The sequence below is a fragment of the Dermochelys coriacea genome, chromosome 10, assembly GCF_009764565.3.
Source record: "Dermochelys coriacea isolate rDerCor1 chromosome 10, rDerCor1.pri.v4, whole genome shotgun sequence".
Lineage (NCBI taxonomy): Eukaryota > Metazoa > Chordata > Testudines > Dermochelyidae > Dermochelys > Dermochelys coriacea.
Window position 1 is genome coordinate 45,495,657 of NC_050077.1, and position 25,771 is coordinate 45,521,427.

At 49.5% G+C, this 25,771-nt stretch overlaps 1 protein-coding gene across 3 annotated transcripts in view; it reads left to right on the forward strand.

The window, feature by feature from the left end:
- Positions 1-19,258, forward strand: part of TRIP4 (thyroid hormone receptor interactor 4) — a 56,172-nt gene extending 36,914 nt beyond the window's left edge. For all 3 annotated transcript variants that reach the window (XM_038419166.2, XM_043494245.1, XM_043494246.1), the window contains 2 exons: positions 12,771-12,873; positions 19,027-19,258. In XM_038419166.2, coding sequence (XP_038275094.1) covers positions 12,771-12,873; positions 19,027-19,094 — 171 coding nt within the window. In that variant the 3' untranslated portion in view covers positions 19,095-19,258. The remainder of the gene's footprint in view (positions 1-12,770; positions 12,874-19,026) is intronic.
- Positions 19,259-25,771: the final 6,513 nt, after the last annotated feature.

Sequence of the window (25,771 nt, forward strand, 5' to 3'; positions counted from 1 at the left end):
CTTTGAGCGATGTAAGTTAGGTTGACTTAAGCAGTAGTGTAGACCAGTCCCAATACATGCTAGTAATCAGCCCCTGAATAAGAAATCAAAGAGAGAAAAGCACAGGAACACAGTAACTGAAGTATACAATATAAAATAGTGAAACGATAGAGATATGTAAAGATGTAAATAATTTACTGCACAAACCATCTCTGGAACATGTGAATATAAAATGAGTGCAAGTCCTAAGTATTTTATTCTAAAAGTCCAAAGTAGAAGTCACACAGATGCAGTATTGCCAATCCCAAGTGTTCAGAAATCATCAGATTAAAGAAAAATAACCCACCAGTAAATTTGGAGATTTTATTTGCCCTCTGGGTTTTGAGCCTTTAGGGTACACTCAGCTCATGTTTCAAGCTTTTCTCTGTAACCATGAATGTCATTTCCCCCACCCCCCTTTTTTTTAAAAGAAAACTGAGATTCTCATTCAGTTATCTGATCCCAAGGGCTGGGACTTTAAGAACACCAAATATTGTGAGCCTCATGATAAAATTGTGAGAGTTGGCAACATTTCAGAGGAGTTATCCTGGGGGAGCTGCAAAGACCCTCTCATGTTTCAGTTTCTGACTGTAAAAGTTTCCTGACACAGGGTTCAAACAAGAGGGTTATATGTGAGAGGCAGGGCCAACCACATATGAGAACATCTGTCTGTTGGTGTGCGTGTACTTTCTGTGGGGGTAGGAATTCCATCTCACATCTTGGGTGATTTGTGTTTTGAAGATGGAGTAATGACGTTTCTCACTGTGGCAGTTAACACCTTCTACTTCCTGATGAGAGTCTGCCAAGTTGCACATGTATACCATTAAAAGGTTCCACAAGGATTTGAGATTTGTTTGGAACTTGACTAGCCTGGTGCAGAAAGTAATGTATCTATGCCACAGTTAACAGTTGTAGCCAGCATCCATGCCCTTCTAACGCAGGGGCCCACAAAATTAGCAGTGTCTGAACCTGCATTGATCACATGTAATCTAATGCCAGATCAGGTTGAATAAGGTCTAATTCTGGCTTGCGGAGACCTACAGATGTTGCAAAGAGCATGTCTATACCAACCCTCCTGTTTGAGATTTCTCAGTATACTTTTCAGGCAAGAGAGTTCTTCTCCAGGGTCTTGCTTATTTGTGACAAAGCAGAGCAAATTAGGAAGAAAGTTAATTTGGATTTTAGTTCTCCAGGGCCTTTAGAATTTTTCCTTATCCAAAGCTCTGTAGTTTTCAGAAGAGCTTGTTCTGATACTCTAGCTTTCCAGCATAAGCCAGCAGTTATAAAAAATTTACTGCTCAATCTGTTAAGATGCAGGAGAAATTGCCAGTTGATGATTAATTTAGGAACACATTAGCATGCCAAAAGGAACTGAATGTTAGTTTTACAGCATTTGATAGAGGCTAGCATGCCCTCTTCTCTGGTTTCAGAGACCCTGGGGAAGAACTGAGGCTAAAGCCGAAGCATATGACTTAATTAATGGTGATTGTAGATTTAGCCTTTGCTACTATTTTAGCAAGCTAGTCAGTGGTTCGGGACTTAACTTTGCTCTCAGACACAGTCCACACTCTATGGAGAGTCAAAAACTCACCTCCTTCTTGGTATTTGATTGTACTAATACTGACAGTAAAGATAAGGTAACAAAATTCAATTCAAACCTTCCTAGACTTCGGTGTTTCTAGAGTTCTTCCCTTCAGACTGTTCAGCCCTCACCCTCGATCTTCAATTTCTAGAGAATAAGTCCCCCCTCCCTTATTCCAGAGTGGGGTAATGAACCATCTGCTCTAGTGAATCATTAAACTTTGCAAGTTTGTGGATGATACCAAGCTGGGAAGGTTTGCATGTGCTTTGGAAGATAGGATTAAAATTCAAAATTATCTGGAAAAATGATGTGAAGTAAATAGGATGAAATTCAATAAGGAAAAATGTGGAGTACTCCATTTAGGAAGAAACAATCAGTTGCACACATACAAAATGGGAAACGACTGCCTAGGAATGAGTACTGTGGAAAGGGATCTGGGAGTTATAGTGGGTCGCAAGCTAAATATGAGTGAACAACGTAACATTGTCGGGGAAAAAAAGTGGACATCACGCTGGGATATATTAACAGGAGTGTTGAAGCAAGACAAGAAGTAGTTCTTCCGCTCTACTCCGCGCTGATACGGCCTCCACTGGAGTATTGTGTCCAGTTCTGGATGCCACATTTCAGGAAAGATGAGGACAAATTGGATAAAGTCCAGAGAAGAGCAACAAAATTATTAAAGGTCTAGAAAACATGACCTATGAGGGAAGATTGAAAAAATTGAGTGTGTTTAGTTTGGAGAAGAGAAGAATGAGAGGGGACATGATAACAGTTTTCAAGTATGTAAAAGATTGTTACAAGGAGGAGGGAGAAAAATTGTTCTCCTTAACCTCTGAGGATAGGACAAGAATCTGCCATGCGGGAGGTTTAGGTTGCACATTAGAAAAAACTTACTAACTGTCAGGGTAGTTAAGCACTGGAACAAATTGCCTAGGGAGGTTGTGGAATCTCCATCATTGGAGGTTTTTAAGAACAGGTTAGATAAACACCTGTCAGGAATGGTCTACGTATTACATAGTCCTGCCTTGAGTGTAGGGGACTGGATTAGATAACCTCTCGAGGTTCCTTCCAGTCCTACACTTGTATGATTAGAACCCGCTTAGCATTCCACAGCAGGAGCAGCAGATGAGAAGTTGGGTTGTTTCAGGCAAACACTGCTGGCCTGCTATAAGGTCCTGCTAAAGACTGGGCCCAAAAAGTAAACTCTGCTCAGTGTCTTGGATTTAAAAGGCTAGGGAATTACCCACAAGTGAAAAATTTGTGCGTGTGTGTGTGAGAGAGAGAGAGAGAAAGAGAGGAATATTTTAGCTGTTACTCAACACAGTTAATATAATTCAAATACAAATGTGCAAGGACTACACGTACTTATATAAGCCTTCATCACCATGTAATTAATACATTTCGTAACCCCAAACAGGTCAATCTTTCCAAATCCGTTTATAAAAATATCTGGATTCCACCAGTACATCCCACTGTGAGAATTGGTGGAACTCTGATATAATTTAATCAACAATATCTAAAACAAACAGCATGCATCTAACAATTTGCTTTCATTACAGAGCAACGTTAGGGGTCAAAACCAAGGCTGGGTGGGTAGAGTGATCGTGAGTGATGAAGTTACCAGAGCAAGGAGTTGGGTGGGTACAGTAATTGTTAATTTCTAGCCAAGGGGTCTTTTTTTAAAGGTGCAAAATTTTTGTAAGTAATGCGGGTGATTGTTTATGGCATTAGCTGGACTCTGCTGAATTGCTTTTTTCCTTAACCCTTTCCTAACATGGTTGTTGAAATGTGAATTATTAATTCCTTAGTAATCATTTATAAAAAGACTTTATTCTGCTGAGAGAAGCAGTCCCACAATGCTACCATGAGTTGCTAAGGCAGAAGCAAGCACTCTTTCCCCCACCATTCCAGTCCTGTTTTCTTCCTGCTCCTGCCTTTTGTCTGGCCATAAGAGAGGATGGCATGGAACAGGAAAACTTGTGAAATGTACCTTTTGGCCTTCATACTGGTGAATGTTTTTCCAGTTCCACCCAGTTTCTCCTGTTGGTCATCAGTCATCCAGTAAATGTGTCGAACCCATTCAAATGTAGCTTGCTTGGCTCACGGTGGGCAGGTGTTTTTCCAGGTAGGGAATAGAGTTGTTGAAGGCTTAAGTGGCACTCGATCACGTGGCAGTGGTGAGCTCTTGGGCATTAGGAAAGCAGAGGAGGATGGCTCACACTCCAGGTTTTCTGGCACCCTTGAATCCTCCAAGCCTTCTGAGACCTGAGCAGTGTGGGTCTGTTCAGCATTTTAAAATCAAATGCCGTTCAACTAGTTTAAATGTTCATCTACCTTTGAAGCCCCATACCTATTAAATCATAATTACTTCCCCCTGCACCTTACACAACCAAGCTACAGGCTGTGGTATAGATCTGGGCTGGGAACTCTGATGCAGAGAGCATCCCAGGAAAGTAGTGGTGCTTGACTGGAAAAGGCCATCCTGGAGAGAATGCAGCAGTGTCCCATGCCTATCCTCCCTCCTGCTTTTGGATCTGATTGTGCTCCGGAATAATGGAATACTGCACAAGCAGGCAGAGAAAAAAGCAATACCTGAAAGGCATAGTTGTGGGAAGAAGGGGAAATGAAGGCAGTCTAGCAAAGCTCCTTGTGCAGCCCCATGAAAAGAGCCGGTGCCGTTTGCCAGCATATGATCCACCAGCAGCAGATGTAAGCTCTCAAAAACAGCAGGGAGGATGCTGACTGCAACAATGCATCAAGGCTGTGGTTTGTAACCTCAGTGGTAAGGCAGTTAACTTTTTTTAACAAAGACATTTTGATTGCCAAATGCATAACCATTAGCAGCTGTGGTTCTGAGCTGTTCCTTCCTCATTTGTTGCAGTCTAGACCAAACAGGCTTTCAAACGAAAGTTTGACTGGCAGCTTTTGTTGTTGTTTTGTAATCTTCCTTTTCCTTCTGCCAGTCTTGTCAAACTTAGTGAAATGTCACTGATTAGCTGCTTTCTAGCCCAGCCTGCCTCAGCACTGCACTGAAACACTTCCCCTCTTATCAGCCATATGGCTAATGCAGTGGCTTTGGACAGTTATCTGGGTTCTTGAGCCTAAGGAGGTGGTAAATGGGGCATCATCGATGAGAGTCCAGATCTCTGGAAAGAATACTGGATACTTTGTTTCTGGGCTAGTAAACTTGGCATTGAAGTTTGGCCTCCCCTCCTACTGATCAGGGAAGCTCTCTGCTCATCGCAGTCAATAGACTGTCTGGGGAAGTGAGAAATTGGAGAAGATAGTGATGGATGAAACGGCAATCAGAGCAGAGAACATCTCTGAAGATGCAAAGTTCCAGTATCCCCCAATGTGTTGTGAGAGAAACCAGAGTCTCAGGTGTAACAGTTCGCACTCACCTAGCTCCTTCAATCAGTTTACAAAGATGGGAAATTGAGGCAAGGAGAGGCGAAGTTATTGCCCAAGGTGTCATGGAAAGTGACTTAAAATGGCAGCCCCCTTACCGACCTGCTCTCGGTGTGTGTTCAGCACCAGGGCTTCTGACTTTCTGAGCCAAAGGGTTTTCCCTTTGGTTTAAATACTCCCTGAAGCCCTGCAGTGCCAAGTCTGGCCCAGGCACTGTGAACAGATCAGTTCATTGAGTTCCAGCTGCTGGGTCAAATTCTGCCTTCAGTTAAACCTGGGCAACCCTGTGGAAGACCTTGGTGTGGCTGAGGGGACAGTCTGGCCGACAGATTCTTGATTACTGGTGCTTAGGTATGAGCCAGAATGATTCTAGCACTTCTCTGAGCCCAGGCAGACTTCGCAGCACTTGCGGCCAAAGAAATACACCTTCTGACTGGTAAATCCGAGCACGTTTCCTCCGTGAAGCCAGTGAGATGATAACGGAACCCCAGGAGGCCATTCTTAGCTTTGCTTTTCAGGCTAGAGCTTCCCTCAAACCTCCTGAAGACAGTTTCAAGGACGGGGGATTTTCAAGATCCCAGAGAAAAGCAACGTTGGAGACTGTGAAGGGCCAGGAACAGGATGCTACACTCGCGTGCAGTGCCTGGAACAGGAACCTAGCTAGGTTGCATGATTTACCCAAGGAATAATCTGAAAAATCTAGCATTCTGTGTAGGGGTTGTTTGGGATAAGAAGCATCTGGCGTTCTCCTGCTTCCAGGTCCTGCAGCTAACAGAGCTAGAGAGGATTATTTTGAAAATGGTGCTTTAAAGTTGAAGCTTGATCTAGCAGAAGGACATTGACACACACAAAAAACAGATGATCGTTGGAACATTTGTTTCCTGTTTGCCCTGTTGTTGTTATAGCACCATTATTTTACATGGTGGAAACCCTGCCCTGGAGAGTAACAATCAACACCACATGAACACTGCCCATACAGATAACATTTCTCATTTAAAACTGGGCATTTCCAAGTCCGGATCCCTTCCCTGGAATGGCCCCCAGAAGCCAAGCTGCTCCATCATTATACCAACACTTCACCTTTCTCTGTTTTTCATCAGATGCTCTCAAAGTGGCTTATGAACACTGACAAATGGCTCTGGGTTTCAGAGATGGGGAAGGTCACACAGTGGCACAGCTAGCAATAGATCTGGGATCTCCCATGCTACCCACTAGATTGTACTGAAGTTGTTGCTCGCTGCCTGTGTGTTTTTGCCCCAGTCCTGGCTTTCTGGAGTACAAAAAAGCAAGGGGTCTAGATAAGCATTGGTGTAATTTTACTGGTCTCTAGTTCCTTAGGCTGCCTCTCAGCCATTGGTCACATTTGTGGTGGGGTTGGAGAGCACGTTACAAGTGCTGGCATAAATGCCGCTGTTTGGCTGCGGCTCCCATGCTGCTTGCCAGAAACTGCTGACAATTTTTTTTCTCTTTTGGAAACCGCTACAGCAACATTTTCTAGCTGGATGGTGAGCAATTTCCCTCAGGAGAGGAGGAGAAAATGGCTGTTTAGTAGTTAATTACCTGTTATGTTAGTCTGACAGCGTTGAAGCTTATGAGGCATGAAAAAAGAGTGGATCCGCCTTTCCCACAAATCACACTGAAAATTGGGTGAAGTAAGTTGCCCGCTGGCCAAGCACGCTCCCAAACCTCCCCCGGCTGTCCTCCATCACAAGCACGCCATTCAGCCCTTGCATTCCTCTCGCAGGGAACGCTTTGCTTCCCAGCCTCCTGACTTGGGGACAGCCAAGTGGCTTCTTGTAACTCTTGGAGCAGGCAGCACGGAGTATGGGGTGTTTCTGCCTGCCACAGATGGCTGATTTATTGACACACAGGCCCCGCCGCAGCAGCCCTATGCTCTTTCCGAGGGGCTGAATCACTGCCAAGACGTTTTTGAACTAGATTTCATGGGGAGAAATAACCCAGCTCTGATGTTAGCACATGGGCTCCGCTGGCCTTTATTCCTTCCAGACAGCCTTGCTTTCTGGCATAGCCTCTTTTATTTTGAAGCACTGAGGGGAGATGAAGCCCAGACCTCAAGATGGCCACCCAGGATCAGCAGCGGGTGACAAAGTTTAGGTTTGTTTCTCATTCTGGGCCCTGATGAGGAAAGCTGTCAATGCCATTCAGCTGTTTCCATCATTAGCCCCTATCCCTTCTCTGGTACCCCTGGGCATTTCAAACTGGCTGCTTTGGCACCTTACAAGGAGTCTGAGGACCACCCCTAACATCCATGGGATAGAACAGATGGCAGCTGCTCTCAGAGACTACAGGTCCCAGTGTGCAGTTTTCTCCATCTTGATTCAATCAGCATGGGACCTGTACAGCTCCGTATTAAAGATGGCAGGCCGCACTGCAGAGCTCTGTAGGCTGGCCTTTCTTTGAGACAGGGACAGTAAAGGAACTAGGCTTATTAACCCATTATTTTTATACCTTGGTGTTTTCTGGGGCATTTGTTTATTTCCTTCTGCTTTTCTGTCTGAAGACCTCAGTCAGACCAAAAGAATAGCCTGAAAGGTCACTAGTAAAACTCCTTGGGAAAGGTTTTGCTCCCTGCTTTGTTCTCTGGAACCTCTGCTCCATCATGGGTTGTGCCTCTGTTTTCTGATAGGATTCAACCACACCAGGTCTCTCTAAGGGGATGTCTACACTGCCCACATTACAACATGGCCGCGGCAGTGCTGTGACATGGGCAGTGTAGACATGCTTTATCACCGGGGGAGCGCTCTCTCAGCAATAAAAAAATAACCACCCCAAACGAGGGGTGGTAGCTTTATCGCTAGGAGCGGAAGCGCTGTCTATACTGGCGCTTTTCAGCACTAAAACTTTTGTCACTCAGGGTGATGTTTTTTCACATACCTGAACAACTAAAGTTTTAGCGCTGAAAGTGGCAGTGTAGACACAACCTTAGTGATTTATGTTCTCCTAGCACTTTTCTTTCCTTGATTGTTTCAGTTCCACCCTCATTGGTTTGTGACACCTTTTAGACAGGCAAACTCAGCACTGTAGAGCCAGGGACTTGGAGGTGGGAGTAGGGAGAGCCCCATTCAGGCTAATGACATGGTAATGGTTTACAGGCTTCCAGGGAAGCTGTGTCCAGCCCTCCTTCGCTGCAATGGTAATCAGCTGGAAGCGGGGGTGGGGGAATACAAGGAGAAATGGGATGAGGGAACAGGAATACCCTCTGTAAAATAATATGAAAATTCAAATATTCTAATATGAGAAGGAGATGGGAAAAAATCTGAATGGGCTAGGTCGTCTATTGTATCCAGTTTGTGCTGGGTGCAGCAGAGAGAGGGAGGTGTGAGGGGCTACTCTGAACTCTCCCAGTTAGTAATAGTCCCCTGGGGATCATCCTCCAGCTGAAAATAGCTGGAGTGCAGTGTGCTCCAGTTGTGCCTCCTTCTCATTTGGGCTACAGGAAGAGTGTCATAGGAGCCAGTGGCATCAATCTGTGCCTGCTGGCAATTCCTGTGCCAGGGGAATCCCAGCTTGAGTGGTACAGTCAATCTTTGCTTCCTTTATGCTGCTAAGTTGCATGAGGGAGCAGAGTAGGCCAAGAATATCTGACCCAGTGTTGACAGGTTTCAGAGTAGCAGCCGTTTTAGTCTGTATTCGCAAAAAGAAAAGGAGTATCTGATGAAGTGAGCTGTAGCTCACGAAAGCTTCTGCTCTAATAAATGTGTTAGTCTCTAAGGTGCCACAAGTCCTCCTTTTCTTTTGACCCAGTGTTTGTTGCCAAATGTATTATGTCCAAGTATCTCTGGGGTAATCTGCACACCCACTAGCTACAGCTATTGCTCTCAGTTCCTCCCCTTCCTGGCCTCTTTCAGGATTTCCACTACTCCCCTGAATTAAGACACAGTGCAGAAAATTGTTGTTTAGCTAAGTATGACTGGATGAAAATGGCCCTCCATGGAACAGGCTGGTCACGGCATGCTAGGGAGAGGTCAATAGCAAAAAGGTGGAAACATTTTTCCACCACCAAAGTGTGGTGGATTCCATCCAGATTGTTTTGGCTGTGTGGAGTGGCTGATAGCCACCTGCTGTGTGTTCGAACTTCTGAATCCATAGGGAGTGTGGGAGCTGTAGGCAGCCTGCCTTTTGTGGAGCTGACTAGATAGCTGACTTCCAGTTGGTACTGAAATGCTTCATTTAGCCTCAAGCTCTGTCTGCTTGTTTAGCAGGAGGAAAGGATCTCCTTAATTCCTCCTAGTTACACACCTGCTAGTAACAAACTCAGGTCCCCCCCAGTGCTCTTGTTCAGACTGGGGTTTGGATCTTTCTGGTGTGGGTGGAACAAGCCAGGAATTCCTGGCTTCTGTGCGAGTGGCTGTGCTCATCTAGTCCTAGATCATGTTTGGGGTTTGCTATTAGCTGTGTTTAAGTCCACTCGTAGTGGAAAGGAGAGACATTCCAGTTGCCTCAGCGAAGTGGCAGGAGGGCTCAGACGTATAATCCAAGAAAGGTAACGGGGTCAGATAAAGAAGTTACATATAACTAAGCAAAGAGTAAAAATTTCCAAAGGTGACTAGCACTTAGAAACTTCAGTCCCATTGAAAGTCAGTGTGAGTTAGGTTCCTAAGTGCCTAAGTCACTTCTGGGGGGGGAAATGGGACTTTTGCTCCTAACTCACTTAGGCACTTCTGAAAACTGTACCTTTGTGTTCTACTGCCAGCATCTCTGTCAGACAGCGCAAGCTGAAAAGCAAAAGTAGGGGAGCTAGAATGCTTGGCGGTAGAAGAAACAGCTCAGAAGTGTGGCAGGATAAATATCAATGGGATTCTCTAGTACTTGGGATCTGAATTATTCAGGAAGGACAGATGAAGTTGTAGAAGTGGGGGAGTGCCACTGCACCCACAAGATTCCATAGTATCTGGTGAGATAGCAGTTCTGACTAGAGAGCATCATACATCATGACCCGATTGGTACAAATGCTGAGTCAGAAGAATACAGACATATATCAGTTATATTGCATGCCCCCAGGTCAGGCTACTGATAGCCCAAGAGGTTGAGAGAGGACAACATGCTTGCTCAAATAGCAATAATGAGGGGCTTCAGCTAGTCTATGTTAGCGCCAAACTCCAAAGATGTTTACATCCCTAGGAGTGGTGATCCAGGAGAGTAGGTTTCAGAATAGCAGCTGTGTTAGTCTGTATTCGCAAAAAGAAAAGGAGTACTTGTGGCACCTTAGAGACTAACAAATTTATTTGAGCATAAGCTTTTGTGAGCTAGAGCTCACTTCATCAGATGCATTCAGTGGATGCATGCATCCCACTGTATTTTCCACTGAATGCATCTGATGAAGTGAGCTGTAGCTCACGAAAGCTTATGCTCAGATAAATTTGTTAATCTCTAAGGTGCCACAAGTACTCCTTTTCTCTTTGCCAGTAGAGTAGGTGATCATTCGTGCCTTGTGTCCAGCAGATTTAGCAAATAGCCTTCTCCATTATGCTCAAATGCATTTTTAAATTGCCACTTCAGTCATTGGTGTCTCTCTCCAGTCTGACTGGTCTCGTAATTTGGTTGCAATCTAAAACATCCAGTAAGAATCAAGGTTCACTTAGATAACTTATTAGCTTTACTAGTTCTCCTATCACAAATGTAATTGGTGAACAGTGGGGTGCCCCCAACCTTTGCACAGCTGGGGACTGCATTGGCACTTTTCTCAGGCCTCAGATCTGTACACTGTGTTGGTATAAATCAAAGGAATAATTGGGCCCAGTACACAGATTGACAAAGCTCTATTGATGTCTCATTCACAACTCTCCCGAATGGATTCAGGCTTAGGAAGCCTTTACACCATTCCTGTGTGCTGTTTCACACCATGCTGCCCACTGGTGTGGCCTGAGCACCTCTTCTTCCATCCAGAACACACACTAATAGCTCAGCTTGACTGTGCAACTAATGGGACATCAGCATGGCTGTTCACAGTAATGAACAAGGCAGATACAACTGCTGCTGAACTGGCAAACAGCCCTCGGAACTCCACAGGGGGAAATCTCGCAGTCACAGGAGGTAGAACCAATCAGATGAGAAGGTAGCTTTGCCTAAGTTCTCATGCCTGCAAAAATTCCTGCTGTCAAAAGGTTCTGTTTCAACAAAACACTACCCTTTTCAGAGTCAATGCAAGGAAAACCAAAGCTCTTGAGCTAGTGAATTATCAAATGTGCAGTCTCACACCTTTGACTTTTGTAACCTCCATGCTGCCATAATGGCCCACTGCCCTACCGGGGGAAGTGGGAAGAGCACACAAGGTGAGGTTTAAGGATGGGTATTGATTACTGTTGGAATGCCACATGTGCATGTGCGTTTGTGTACACGTACAGTTATGGAAGCCCATTAACAGACTATACTTTCTCTAGCAGTCTAGTATTAGAGAGGTTATTTTACCCCTGTAGTTGGCACTGATGCTGGAATCCTGTGTCCAGTTCTAGTGTCAACAATTCAACAAGGATGTGAATAAACTGGAAAGGGTTCAGAGAAGAGCCACAAAAATGATTAGAAAAACTGCCTTATAGTGATGGATTTAAGGAGCTCAATCTATTTAGTTTAACAAACAGAAAGTTAAGGAGTGACTTTATCACACTCTGTAAGTACCTACATGGGAAACAAATATTTGGTAATGGGCTTTTCAGTCCTGAAGACTGAGGATTGGTAACCGTTGAGACTGTATCCTACCAACTTGTAACTGCAGATGTCTTAGTGTGTGTTTGACATATGTTCTCTTACTCATCTAAGAATTTAAAGACACCTTCTGAACATAAGCGCAACTAGACTAGTTGCGTCCAGACAGAGCTTCAGTGCATTCCCTTTCTTGGTGAATCCTTCCTTTTTGGCTAGCAAAAGAAGAGCTCTGTTGACTGTGTTTCCTGTACAAATTCCCCAGATGTTTTCATTGCAGTGAAGTTGCTTTACATAAGTTCCTTCCAGATGCCCTGGATTTCAAAAGGAGAAAACAGTGCTCCTCCCCAACTGCATCTGGGTGCTGGCTTCTCTTTAAACTGCAGACCTGCCCCTAGTGTCACGTTAGTATGAGGGTATGTCTACACTGCCATCAGAGGGGTGACTGCAGCATGTGTAGACATACCCAAGCTAGCTTTGATCTAGCTGGCTTCAATAACAGGAGTAGTGAAGCCGCAGCAACATGGGCTGCACAAGTCTTCCTGGGACTGTGGGTATGGACTGAAGCAGCTAAGCCATGCTGCCATGGCTATCTAGATCAACGCTGACTCATGTATGTCTACACATGCTGCAGTCACGTACCCTGAGTTAGAATAAACTCCTTGGAAGAGAGGTCTTGTCATATGTGGGTTCAGCAAACCATTACGTATACCAGCAAGATTCTGTCAACAACTCCTCAGAAGCAGAAGGTTCTCAAGACGGGTCCATTCTACAGCAAAAATAGGTCTGATTGAATAGTAGTGATAAAAGCGATTCAGTTAAACACGTTAAACTTTGTGAATGGATTCAACTCTTATCTGCCAAAGCTGGCGTTTATCAGACATAAACCCAGCTGATATCAGAGCCCCCCAGGGTTTGCCCCTAGTGTGGTTTTTAAACCTATTTAAGTTGGTGCAACCAATGTGTTTAGATAAGTCCTTAAGTTCTAAGTTACCTTCTCATGCCGCACAAATGTTCCTGCCCACTGTGCTCTTTTTGAATCTAGAGCTGCTCTCACACCCGCTGCAGTTTGTCTAAGGCAGTTTGTGTTTGTTCTTTTCAGTATCCAGAATTGAGCCAGGAGTCTGCGTCTCCATTCGTCTATGTCTGCAGTAATCCCCAGGAGATGATCGTGAAGTTTCCCATCAAAGGAAAACCCAAAATCTGTAAGTCATGGCACCCCACAGACAGACCCCTCTCTCTCTCTCTCTTTTTGGCAGGCTATTGTCAGTTTTTGTCCTCCAGCTCTGCTTGGGTTCTCTGTAGCTGTTCACAGTCTTTGATCTATCGTTGTTTGTTTAATAATGCAAACACATCTGTAGTAGCTTCCTCTTCAATTCCCTTGTCCCCAGCTGTTGCTTCCTTGAAAACGCATGACTTCTCCCGCTACCTTGCTAAGGCTCCTAGAGGCTTAAGACTCATCACATGGAAGTAGGAAACACTTGTTTGCAGTTGATCTGTCCACGACCACATGGAGCATGGCTGAGGATGCCAGGTTGTTTGATTCGATGATAAACCTTTGTAGCTAAAAGCATCCCTTCAAATAGGACAAGTAGCAAACCTACAGATCCTACCACGCTAGCCATGTGCATGAAGGGAATGGTGTCTCACTGGTACAGGGGTAATAGCACTCCTTTTCCACCTTCACAGGCCTGGATTCAAGTCTCAACTTGCCATCAAAAGAGAACATGGCTTAGATGGGTCTTAGGCTAGTCCCTAGTAGACACTTGTCTGCATTACAAAATTGCTACCCAGTTTGGCTTGACTGGCTATCAGTATGGGAGACCCAGGAGTGAAATAGCAAGAGGGTGCAGGTCTAGGCAGAACTACCTTGGCAGAGCTGTGGGGGACACTGCAGAGCATCTGTCCACACTATGCGCCAGTGGTGTAAGTCCCTTTTATGAGCAACCAACCATCCGCAGCTGCTGATTATTACTGCCCATCCCTGTAAAGAGAATGGAAAAGGGGTGCAGCAGCCAGGGATCCTGCAGTCAGCTCTGGCCTTATTAGCAGCATCCCCACTTCCCAGCCTTCAGAAGGGATCACACATGGTTCCAGGGGATGTGAAAAATTAATTTGACAGGCTCAGATCAGCATAAGCAAAACTAGTCTCTGCTCTTTGTTTTGCTGAGCTGACCACTAGGTCTTCTTTCGAATTTGCAATGTGTTTCACTGGGAGTAGTTAGACTCGGAAGCAGCAGAGCTTCTAGGGACTAGTTAACCTCCTTTGAAGTACAGTCTGGAGTCTTTTCTCTCTCCATTGATTGAGAGGAACATTTCCCTCCCTGTGGATTTAGTCTGCCTTTCATTGGCTGTATGTGGATTGTTCTCCCCCACCGCATGTTTCCAGAGGAGCCCAGGGGGCAAGGTGACTTTGTTTGGTTTATTTCCTTTTACGGGCACCAGCATCCTCATGTGGAAGGTGAGTGATCTAACTCCTTGAGCAGCAGTTCTGGTGGATGTGTGTGGGAGTGAAAGGAGCTGTTTGCAACGCGGGCTTTTTGTGTTGCTGGAACATCCTTACAAGTGTGATTTATTTCGGCATCAGCTGCCTGACCCCAACCCTGTCCAACCCTTCCCCTCTCTGATTCATGTTCTGCTCGCACTCCCCGCACCGCCCTCTATCAAGCCAGAGCAAGGAGGCTGCAGGGTGCAGTGGCTGAGTGGAATGCTGATGTGCTCTTTGCAGTGTGGGCAGGGGCTGACTGCATCTCCACATACAAATGCCAGCTGCCACACCGCGTCCTTCGTGTTGTGACAATTTCCTGCTTGAGGAGGGAGCAGTTTAACAGATTGGAAGGATGCTAGCTGGGCTTGAGGGTGTCTGAGTGTTCCAGTCCCACTGCTGGCTTTGCCTTCCCTGACTCCTTCTGCACAGGATCTATCATCAGGGTAAAGCAGAGCAGCAACAGCAGTGGTTCATGTTCCCCTTCAGCGGGGAGACAGTCATTTCAGGCTAGGCAGATGGATACTGGTGACAAGTGCGGGAAGGAGTAGAGAACTTTTGAGCTTTCACCACAGTAATGCACTGTCATAATAGAGGCACGCTTCAGATCAGATACAGTCAACCTCAAAAGCAATAACGCCTCATGAACCTTAAAACAAGCCCCTGAGTATGGGTCACTTTAGCATCCCCACCTGAGCACACTGACATGCTACAGGGTCGCCTGTAAATCTCACTCAGCCAGGGACCCAAATGCCTGTTTGTCCCATTGTTGGGAAACGAGACCCGAGTTTGATCAAACAGAAATGGGGCTTGTGCAGGAAAGGCTCCGTCTAATCCATGTAGAGATCTGATCCTGATCACCGTGGTGTCCAAGCGCCTCCCAGGGGGATACAAATAGCAATAACAATCTCTCTTCATCCCCAGATTGGAGGGGAAATAGCTCCATTGCTTGTGTGTGCTTGGGCAGGCGGCATGGGCAAAACTCACCGAGGGAAAGCTGAGTTGGAGAAATACATTTTCTCTTAGTTTTGAGTGTAGGAGGCCTGTGCTCATCCTTAACTCTTGGTGGCAGTGATTCCACAGTCTAGGCCCACCTCCTGTAGAAGTCCTGCTGTCTGCACTCACGAGCTTCCCCCTATTGGTCGGACAGTTCCATCATTCCAGTAGAATGCAGCGGTCCAGGAAGCTTTGGGGTTCAGACAGCAGAGATTGCATGTGGGGCATTCAGTGGATTCTGGAATGTGAGATAGAAAGAAAGGCATTTAATGAGTTGATCAAGTTTTGAAAGAACTGGACTCCTGCTGCCTGTTCTTTGCTATTCACGTTTGTCTTGTGCTTATCTGTGTCCTCACTCTGGGTTACCCATTGGCTGATGATTTTTTAACTAGCTGATAGTGCTGGGTGCTTTCTTATCAGCCTGGTTTCTGGGGATAAGGAGAAGCAGTTGCACTTGAGACTAGTAAATGAAGTTGGTGCCAAATGTGAAACCAAGATGTTCCAGGCTTGGCAGAGCTCTTGGCCATGTGAGATGGAAGCATGTAGCTAAGTTTGTAGCTCCACTGCTGTTCTTTCTCTGTGAGGAGCCCTCTATTCGGTAACACGCTGGTCTGACATGCGAGGCTGCTGGGCAGTCTGGCCACTGTGAGCTCACAACTGCTGAGATGTGTGGTGGCTAATCACGCTTTCCTTTCAGCCAGAGGGGACTCTAGGGCTGGGACAGCTGTTAGATGTGGCCTGTCACCAGAAGGAGAATGAGGGCAGTGCAGATTCCCTGCAGCAGTAGATCCTCCCAGGCCATGGCCACTCAAATTTCCCAAGCATGGTTTTACCTTGCTTCTGGCTCCAGTGATGGCTGCAAACCCTGGCAGAGGTGATCTGCATGCTGAATACTGCAATCAACTGTTGACACCTTTTTGCAAATTCCTTTTTGCAGAAAAGTCCGTGCATCCCTATTCCCGGAAAGCTTCTGCTGGAGTGTAGACTGTAGCAGAGGACTGGCCAGACAGCCAGACTTAGCCCAGAACCTATGCCAAAGGAGGGAAAGCCAACTTCAGGGAGATTTAGGGGGACCTGAGAGAGAGAGGCAGGAGGAGGAAGCCTCTGGGATTTGATTCCTCCCATTATCGGTGGAGGTTCTGAGCAAAGCTGCCTGGTGTGAACAAGAACCTCTCATGGTAGCCATGCATGTAGGTTCTCGCAGCTTTGCACTGGAATTAGTAGGCCAGTTAGCCCAAGACACCATTGTTCCTTGGGCAGGCACAGGGTTTGTCTCTGGGGTGAGGGGCACTTCCCCAGCCACTCCACACAAACCCAAGCAGCTTGCTGTGTTTTGGAGCTAGCCCTGAAATGTTAATAGCTAAACACATGGAAATGCATGCAGCTGCCCCAGCCCGAGAGAGCCCCCACTGCTGAGGTGTAGCTCAGCTGCAGTGGCACAGCTCTTCCAGGGGGAGACGCAGCTGGCCGTGTATGGTCCCATTTCCCAGTGGACATGCCCTTGTTGCCTGGAACAGTATCATACGTGTCCTGAGACGGTACCTTGATTAACCCCCAGAAGGGAGATGGAGTAATCCGGAGAGTGGAGTGCATGCCGGCTCTGGCTCCTGGGCCTGTTCCCCAGCCCCACTCCGAGTGCAGTTCTGCCTATTGTGTTCCTTGCACTCCAGGACAGGATTTGTTTCTTTGCTCTTAAGGGCGCTCACGCCTGCAGTTGCTATGTGACCAGGTAACTGCCCTTTATCTACCAGTCTTCAATAGCACCTGTCCTAGCCAGAGGCCCTTAGCTGCTCGCAGACAGGCTGGTAGAACTGCCTGACATCTCCATGCTGCTTAGAGCTCCCTCTACAGGCAACCGCAAGCACCTGCGCCTTTGTGCAGCGCCTCTGAACCACAGTGGGCATGCTCAGTTCTGCCAGTCGGAGCACCGCTGGGACAGCCGCTTGTGTCTGCAGGCAGACGGAGCTGACCCCACGGATGGAGCTAATGAGTTACTGCTGGTTATGGATGAGCGTGTTTAAAGTCAGCTTGTTCTATGACAGAGCTGAGATCAGTGCAGGCTGCTTCCTCCTGACGAATTGCTCTGTCTGTGGAGCAATGGTCAGGGGCTCTGCAGCACATTAAGGAATACAAATGGCAGCGGAGAATGTGTACAGAAGCTATAAAAGCCAAAGACAAGCTCTGTATTTGCAAAGGGTGGGTCCCGCCACCATGTAGAACCCTTCGGGGGGGTTGTGACTCCACACGGTGAGATGAATGTTAGTGCGAGAGGTGGTGCAGTCCTGGGACCAGAGAGGAGGGGGCCTGGGGTAGACAGCATGGCCTTGTTCGGAGGAGCTGTTGTCGCCCAGCACTGAAGCTGGCTGTTCAGCAGGGGGAAGCAATGCTCATTCAGAGGAGCCAGCCAGTGCTGGGGAGCAAGAGAGCAGTTGCCATTCAGGCTGGGATGATGTCGTGCATCCTCCATCAGTCTGACAGGGATCAAAGAACATACATAGAGCCAGCAACCCCGTGACCCTCTCTGGAGTGAGCACGGCAGCTTAGGAGGGCTCCCTGTTTCTCTCCCGCTGTTGCATGGTGGGCGGGCGGGGGGTGGAGTTGAGTGCGCCTCCCCTAGAAAGCTAGGGCAAAGATTCAGACCATATGGGATTATCCTAACTGGTGGTGGTCCCCCAGTTCGTGGAAGGGTCTCAGGACACTGCCCTGGGTGAGGCTGTCAGTGTGATATGTGATGATGTACCAACCCATTTGTGCAACACTGTAAATTTGCAGAGGGCACCCTCCCCTCACCTCCAAACAAGGGCCTCCATGACAGGAGGCAAACCAGCCCTTGCCACATGCATTGCTTTGGAGAGAGTGACATGAAAGGGAAGACATGGATTGAAAGTAAGGGGAAAGAGGGGGCTGGGCATGACCCAGGGAGGCAAACATTGGCCCCTGCACTCTGGGCTCCAGCTTGCTCCCTCCCGGTGCCTCTGCATGAGCCCTTGGCCTGAACAGGGTCTGTGCTTCAGTTACTGGATCAGGTTTGTTAATGGCCTGCCCTGCCTCCATGCTGGGGAAGGGAAGCTGTAAGCACAGTGCCTGGCAGGCTGGGAATCAGGGTAGAGCCTCTGTCAGGGCCGCAGCCTGTCTGCTAGCAAAGCCCAAGGAAAGCAGTGTTGGCTCTGGGTCCTGCTGCTGCCAACGGGGTGCAGCTGTCTGTGAGCCTTCTTGTTCACAATTGCTGGCCCCCTCTGCTCCCAGGAGGGAGGCAGGGGATGCTAGAGATGTGCTTCCCATTAGACTATTCTGGCTGCAGCCCAGGGAGGCCCCTTGGCTGGGCTTTACACTTGGGAGCCCTGCAGGCTTCAAACTCTGACCTCTACCACTTGGCAGTAGGGCAGTCATGCAGGGCTTCAGTCTGCTCTGCTCTGCTTCTTCAGATCACTGCCCTCATTCAGCAGGGGCTCTGCTCTGACTGCTGGGACACTGGGCCAGCACACAGGGATGTCTCTCCTGCACAGAGTTTGGAGAAGGTATCTGGGTACGAGTGTTTCCTTAAAACATGTCATGTCACACCAGTGAGCAGAACGATCTGTTTCTTCCCAGTAGCGGCGGGAGCAATGGATGTTAATTTCCTCTCCTCTTTGCTGAAGCCCCCCCAGGATTTCTTTTCTGCGTGGTGCACAGTGCCTCCCCGCTCTCTGTATCACGCTTGCAGAGTGAATGGATGAGTTTGGAAATGCCTGGCTTCTGAAGCAGGATAATTGAATGTGACAGGAACACACTAACTAGGAGACCTCGCTGCCTCCAGCTGATTTGCATTGCAAATGACGCTTAAAAATAAAGTGATGAGATGTTCTGTTGTTTTTTCCCCTTTCTCCCCCCTCTACAGGGAAACTGGATTCAAAGATTCATCAGGGAGCAAAGAAGGGGTTAATGAAGCAGAAGGAAATTGTTTGAACTCCCCACCCACCAGGAACCCAGCCCAGCTGCTCTTCCCTGGCCTAGGTTCTGAAAGGCAGGTGCTTCCAGGGGGACTGAGAGCCGTTGTTAAAATATCTGACTATTGTATTCCAAGGCCATTAAATGAGGAGAGCTTTGTGCCTCGCTCTCTATGTGCACAGTCATCTGGCAGCTTGGAGTTTCCGGGTGGAATCCTGTGTCTTAAAAGACCTCTGGGGCTTTGGCTGCAGAGGCTGGTCTGATGGCAAGCTCAATGGAGTACTGGCATCTGGCTCCATCTGCTGGGGCATGGCACTCAAAGCACGCCCCAGACTGGGTCAGAGGATTCGGAAACAGGCCAACGTCAGCCAGCAGCTCCGAGCTGGCTCAGCCCTGGTGGTGTCAGTATCCTCTCCCTGGGCAGCTAGGGGACGAGAGATTGTGACTCCAGGTCCATTGGCCAGAGCGGGTCAGGCGCATCACAGCCCCAGGCTCTCAGGAATTGTGCTGCAGCTGCTCACAGAGATGCTTTGGCAGCAGTTCCTGCTGGAGCTGCCCATTGCCGCCTTGGCATGCAGTGCGCTCTGTTATAGCAGGAGACGTACTGGTCAAAAAGGAGCAAAGGAGGATGGGGCTGAATGTCGTAAAGCCGGGCCAGGCCCCTTCCCCGAGCCCCATCCCTGCCTCTGCAGAGCATGGACCAGAGGAGGAGCGGTGGGAGGGGAAAGGTGAACTCGATGCTCTGCCCCCTCTTGCTCAGAGCTTTATTTGCGAGGCTGCTCCCCTGAGCGATTAGTAGCAGCTTTTGGCATCTTCAGCAGCTGGCCAGCTTTCAGTCTCTGCTCTGCTTTTATTCCAACCAGCTGCCTGCCTGTGAGAGCTGGCTCGCCTCCAGTAGCTGCGTGCATGACTTGGAAGAAAACCGCCCCCTGTGTTAGGAGTAAGATTGATTCCCCCTGTCTTTAATCCTTCATTTTCAGCATCTCTGTGCAGTGACATGCCTGTGTGCGTTGGTGCTCACTGGGCTGTATGCCTGCCATGCTGCGTCGCTCCAGGCACCAGTTCAACATGGCCTAAGCGTTACTGATTCCCAGCCGAACCCCCCCCCCCGAGCGCCCCCCCCAAATTCCAACAGCGACAGCGCGAACCCGGAGCGATGTCACTTTGCACTGCCAGACTGGGCAGAGTGGCAAATCCCCCGAGAGGAGCGCCGGAGTCCCAAGGTTTAGATGCACTCAGTTCATTATGTGGATAATGGTTAAGTTGCCCTGACCCTGCTGCTCTGTTTGTCTATTACCGGGAGCCAGGAGGGCTTGGAGCATTCTCAGCAGAAGGCCCAGCGCATCACTTCAGTATTCTGGAGGTGAGCAGCCAGAGCCATAGGCAGTCTCAGCTAGAAGGGAATTAGCTCAGGCGACATGCAAATGCCATCCTCGGCCTCGGCAGCATCTCCTGGCTCATCCTTTGCTGGGTTTGTGTCGTGCATGTCACTCTGTCTCTGAGCTTCTGTCTCTGGTTGTTATGGAGTCAAGTACATGTAGATCTCGGCCAAGGTGTCCCTGCTCTGCTCTGCCTGGAGCTGGCTCTGAGGTTACTGCAGGGAAGCGGCTATTCCCTAGGACAGGGAGAAACGGGGGGATTTCTCCCTTCCTTCCTCACCTGGTTCTGCCCAACCTGTAAAATTCCCCCTTCCCATCCTGGCCTTGCTCACCCATTGGTAAAATCCCTCCAGCTGGATTTTGGCCCCAGACCCTGCCCCCCGACCTGGCAGCCCTGCACCCTCATGCTAACTGCTTCTCCTCCAGTGGCAGCTATGGCCTCCACTCCAAACAGGGCCCCAGTTTGTTAGGTGCTGCCCAAACCTCACCTGCTGCCTGCCCCAAAGTATCTGTGCTCTTAGATTAAGCCAAGCACCTCCAGGGACTGCAGAGATCTGAGCTGGAGGTGGAGGGGTGGGTTAGAGGGGTTGAGAGGCAGTTGCTCCGTAGTGATTGGGGATAGACAGCTGATGGGCCTGTGAAAGGAGGAGAGTCTCACCTGTACTGGCTGAGATATAGACTGCTCTGGTGGCAGATGCAGGAGATCTGGGGCCCTGCAGCCCCCTGCACTGACTCTGTGGGTGTATGTGGTTAATACAGCTCTCACCAGGTGGTGTGGTGCTTCCAGAACAGACCTAGACCAGCCCCAGCACCAGGAGGACGTGCTAAGCAGCTCAAGTGTTGATGGAGAACTCTGGGAGGCTATTTGGGGATGCAGCATGACTCCATGGGGAGCAGCAGAGCAGGCCCCGCTGCTGCTCTGGCCTATGCTGCTGCCCACTGTGCTTGCCATTTATGAGTCCTTGAGTCTAGCGGTAAAGGTGGCAAATCGCCTCCCCGCTGGCTGTGCTGGGCTCTGGCCCCTATCCCTGGCTCTAGCTTGGGCAGGTCATGGGGTCTCTGGGTGCCTCTGCTTTCCTGTTTGTAAAGTGAGGCTAGTGCCCCACTCAGGGGTGTGGGAAGGCTCAATGGGCCAGCGAGGGATCTCACAAACCAAGGGGAGCCAGCCCGCCCTCTAGCATGCAGCCTCAGCTGCACTGGAGTAGTGATGGGCGTGGGCCGCAGTTCTGGGGTGAAGTGTGGACAGGCCGGTTTGCACCCCGTGAAGCCCTGGGCTCCCCAAGGCACTGACGGGCCAGCTTGGGTCCAGCATGGACATGGGGCCCCTACCTTGGGCCTCAGTCTGTGCTGGCCTCTTGACGATCCCTTGGGCGTGTCCATTCCAGAGCAAGGCTCTGACCTGCCCCTGCCCCTGCCCCACTATTGACCTACAGGACTATGCAAACTCCTCCAGGAGACGGTGCTCTGCCCTGATTCCCCCACCCCCTGGTCCCATCTGTACTTCAGCAGCCTCACACACAACCCCCACCAGCACCGCACCCGCAGCCGACTGAGTGTTACCTGGCAGCCAGCAAGTTCCCCCATAGCGCAGCCTGCCTACCCATCCCAAGCTCCTTGGTGAGGACAAAAAGGGAGCCAAGGCTGGCGTGAGGTTTGGGGGCACTACCTTGGGGTGCAGGTGGTGCTCATGGTTGTTCCATGCAAGCAGCCTATGCTGTCGCTCCCATCCGGTACACCCAGGTCCGTGGTGCAGCCCAGCTCCTGAGCGGTGGCTGAATTTCGATGCTGAGGGAAGTGAGCCTTGTCTAAGCATGTAATGTACGTGCCAAGCCACACCATCCAGCCCCAGTGCAGGAAGTTAGAGCAGAACTGGGCACTATGACTGCAAAGGCTGAAAGGTACTCGGGGAATGGAGCCAAGATTCCCAGCCCTTCTCTTCCCCAGGCCCCTCTCGGGGTGTGTATTGGATGCTGGCCTCCCTTCTCCCCATACGTACAGAGCCATGTGCTACCAGCAGCCTGTTCCCACACAACTCCCCTGGGTCTGTGGGAGATCCATGTGAGAATCACCTCTTGGGGCCAGCTTCTGCTCTGACCCACTGAGTGCCCTCAGCCTGGAGCCAGCAGAGGCACTGGAACAAATCAGAGCGGGACATGGAGCATTCCTTGGATCTCTTCCTGGATTTGCTCGCCTTAGTCACAGCCCTCCACTGCCCCAGGGAGCTGGGCTAACTAGGAGATCAGGATCTTTCCATCTCCAGGACTGAATTTTCCTTATCTCCCTCCTGCACCCACTCACTTGGCTGCTATCTCCCCCACCCCCATCCCTTCTCCAGTCTCAGCCATGCAAGAACCTTCTCCTCTGCTGCTCTCTGGGGCAGTCTCCTTGAGTGTGCAGCCTTAGCAGCTCTCCCCCTTGTTTCAAATCTGCCCTGCAAGACACCCCTCATGCCCTCTTAAAGTTCCTCCCAAAAGTTAATTTATTCATGATGTCCTTCATTTCCCCATGTTTTACAACACACATGATCTTGTCTGAAGCCAGCTTGGCTCCAGTTTGTATGAAAGACCCTATAGCAAATAAAGTGCCTTTGCCTTCTTTATGTTACTGGTGGTGTTGTGGGAGTTGTAGTGCACTAGCATTTAGACAACCCCAGCTGTGATCAGCGACTCCTTGTGCCAAACCCTGTGCCGATGCACAGCAGGTCCCTGGCCTCAAACGCTTACAGTTTCAAGAGACAGGGTGAGAGGAAAACGCCCAGAAACCGAAGGTAACGTGTCTAAGATTACAGTGGCAGAGCTCAAGTTGGCTGTAGGTCACATGACTTCCAGTCCACTGACCTACCCCTAGACCATGCAACTTCTAACTCCTTATGGGTATTCCAGTGGTGCCCAGATACCTGCCTGGCCTCTGGGCCCCACTGTTATCTCATAGCCAAAGGGACTAGCTCCCAGCTGGGTGACAGCTTTCTGAGACAGCATAGGCTGCTTGCCCGTTCTTATTTCATTGACCAGCTACTGTGCTATTGCAATAAATGCAACCCCTCTGAGCTGGTGCGTGCTTATTTCCTGCTGCCACAGTCCCTCACCCCATTGGCCTTTGACATTACAAGCCAGTGCTTTAGAGAGGGGGTTGGGGGTGAAAGTCCTTTGGGTGTGTTGGCAAAGAAAGGCCAAGCCAAAGTGAGAGGGAGCAGATATCAGGCGCTGCTGAGCCGTGAGCCTGGCACCAGCCCCTGTAAGAAACACCCCTGGGACAGGAAGATCAAGGAGCCCCTGTGATGTGAAATTAACTCAAGGCACTAGACTGACTCCCTGGAGCAGGTTAGACCATTGGGGGCACAGTCCACTAACAACCCTTGATCTTCTAGCACTTTCCAGCTATACATCTCAAACGGCTTTACAGTTGGGGAAACTGAAGCACAGAGCAGGAAAGTGGCTCACCCAGCAGGCTAATGCAACAGCCAGGAATTGAACCCAGGCCAGGGTCCTACCCACTAAACCACATTGTCTCCCCAACCAAATTGCATCGTGGCTGCTAGCAGTTGCTGTTGAAGTGCTGGTCTTGTGTATGGTGCTGCATAAGACGTAGAAGAGGAGCCAGTCTTTCCCCCAAAGCTTACAGACTTCACAGATGGCCAGCACAAAATACACTGCCAGCCCCAGGGAGAGACTGCACTGAGGGAGAAGGGCTGTGGGAAGGGGCTGCAGCAGGGAAGGCGATGCTCCAAAACTTTGGCAAGCTGAAGTACTAGCAGTCAGAGTACAGTGTGTGCTGGGGGGTGGGGGAGGAGTGCGTGATGCCTGAGGCCATCTACTTCCCTTGCTTGTATCAGGCTGCTGAGTTCCACCTTCTTGCTCTCCTGAGGGGCTCACCTTCCCCGGGTGCTCTGCCTCAGGGGTCAGCAGGGATAAAAGTCTAGTGAGACTGAATAACCCCTCTGGCTGAGACTACAGAAGTCCTTGGGTGCTATGAGCATCTTCCCAATCGCTTTGCTTCTCCCACATAACCAGGGAGCCGCTGATTTCTTGTGCTCCTCCCCCTGGGGAAGGCTGGCGAGAAGCCAGGTCATTCAGGAGCCCCAAGAGGGTGGGAAATTGTTTTCTTCCCAGCTGTCTCCCAGTGGTCCTGTGGCGAGTCTGAGCTGTGGCTCACAATTGGAGAACTCAGCCATGGTGTGCGTGGAGTCCTGGGGGGACTGGCCATGTTTGACCAGACATGTCAGGGAGAGATGAATCCCCTCCTCAAGGGAGAACAGGCTGGTCCCATTGGGCTGGCACTGAGCCCCCAGGTGTTGCACCCATGGGGCATCAACACACATGGGCTGTGTAGTACTCCGTGGCTTGGACTAGAGCAGAGAAGGGGCCTTCTGTTTGAACCAGACTCATGGTCCATCAACCTGCACAGCTATCACTCCTCTGGTCCCCACACCCCCAGCAAGCCATCCTGCACTTCACCAGCATTGAAAGTGCATTGGAGAGGGCTGCATAGATCTAGCAGGCCTTGGAATGGAGCCTTGGCACCACAAACGTCACCCCCAGATTGCTCCGCCCTCACCCAGCCTGCACATTTAAAATCTCCCTGCGCTCATCTCCTTGGCCTTGTTTCTGGGGCACTGAGCAGGCCCTTTGCAGAAGCAGGGCAGTGGAGTTAACCCCTTGGGCCCTGGGACCTGTTGCACCCTGTCACCATGACATCTGTGGTTCCATTTTTCCAGGGCACCCACTGTTTAGCAAAACATACATGAAGAAAAGAGGCATTGCCACATACACATGCACACCTGCAGGCCATGTGTCGGCCAGCTGAGGGGGCCTGGCCCAACGGGGCCTTGCACCGGAGAGCCCTCTCCGCAGGGCTGCTGTCCCAGCTCAGTGTATAGGCTGAAGCTGTCGGCATCACTCTGTCAGTCCAGCTCATCTGCCAGGGAGATGGGCGCTCTGAGTGCTGCCTGCCTGCTCTGAGTTGAAGTGCCCACGTCCTGGCTGGAGCCGGCAGGTCTCTGTGGAGAGAGGATGAATCTGAGGAAAGGCCAAGGGTGATGAATCCACTTCACAGCGGTGAATGAAGCCAGCTCAGGAGCGCCACTGTGTGCACAGGATAACGCAGGGATCGGCGAGAACTGGCAGCACCGTGTGCTCCCTTTGGCGTCCCCAGGCTCCAGCCTGCAGCGTGGCTCCATGGGAGGCAACTGTATGAGAGCAGAGCAACACAGCTGCCAGGGCAGAGCAGCGAGGCTGCACACGTCTCGCCTGGTACCTACTGCAGCAGAGCCCGGTGTGTGGCGGAGATATCTGTGTGAGTCTGTCAGTGTGTCTCTGT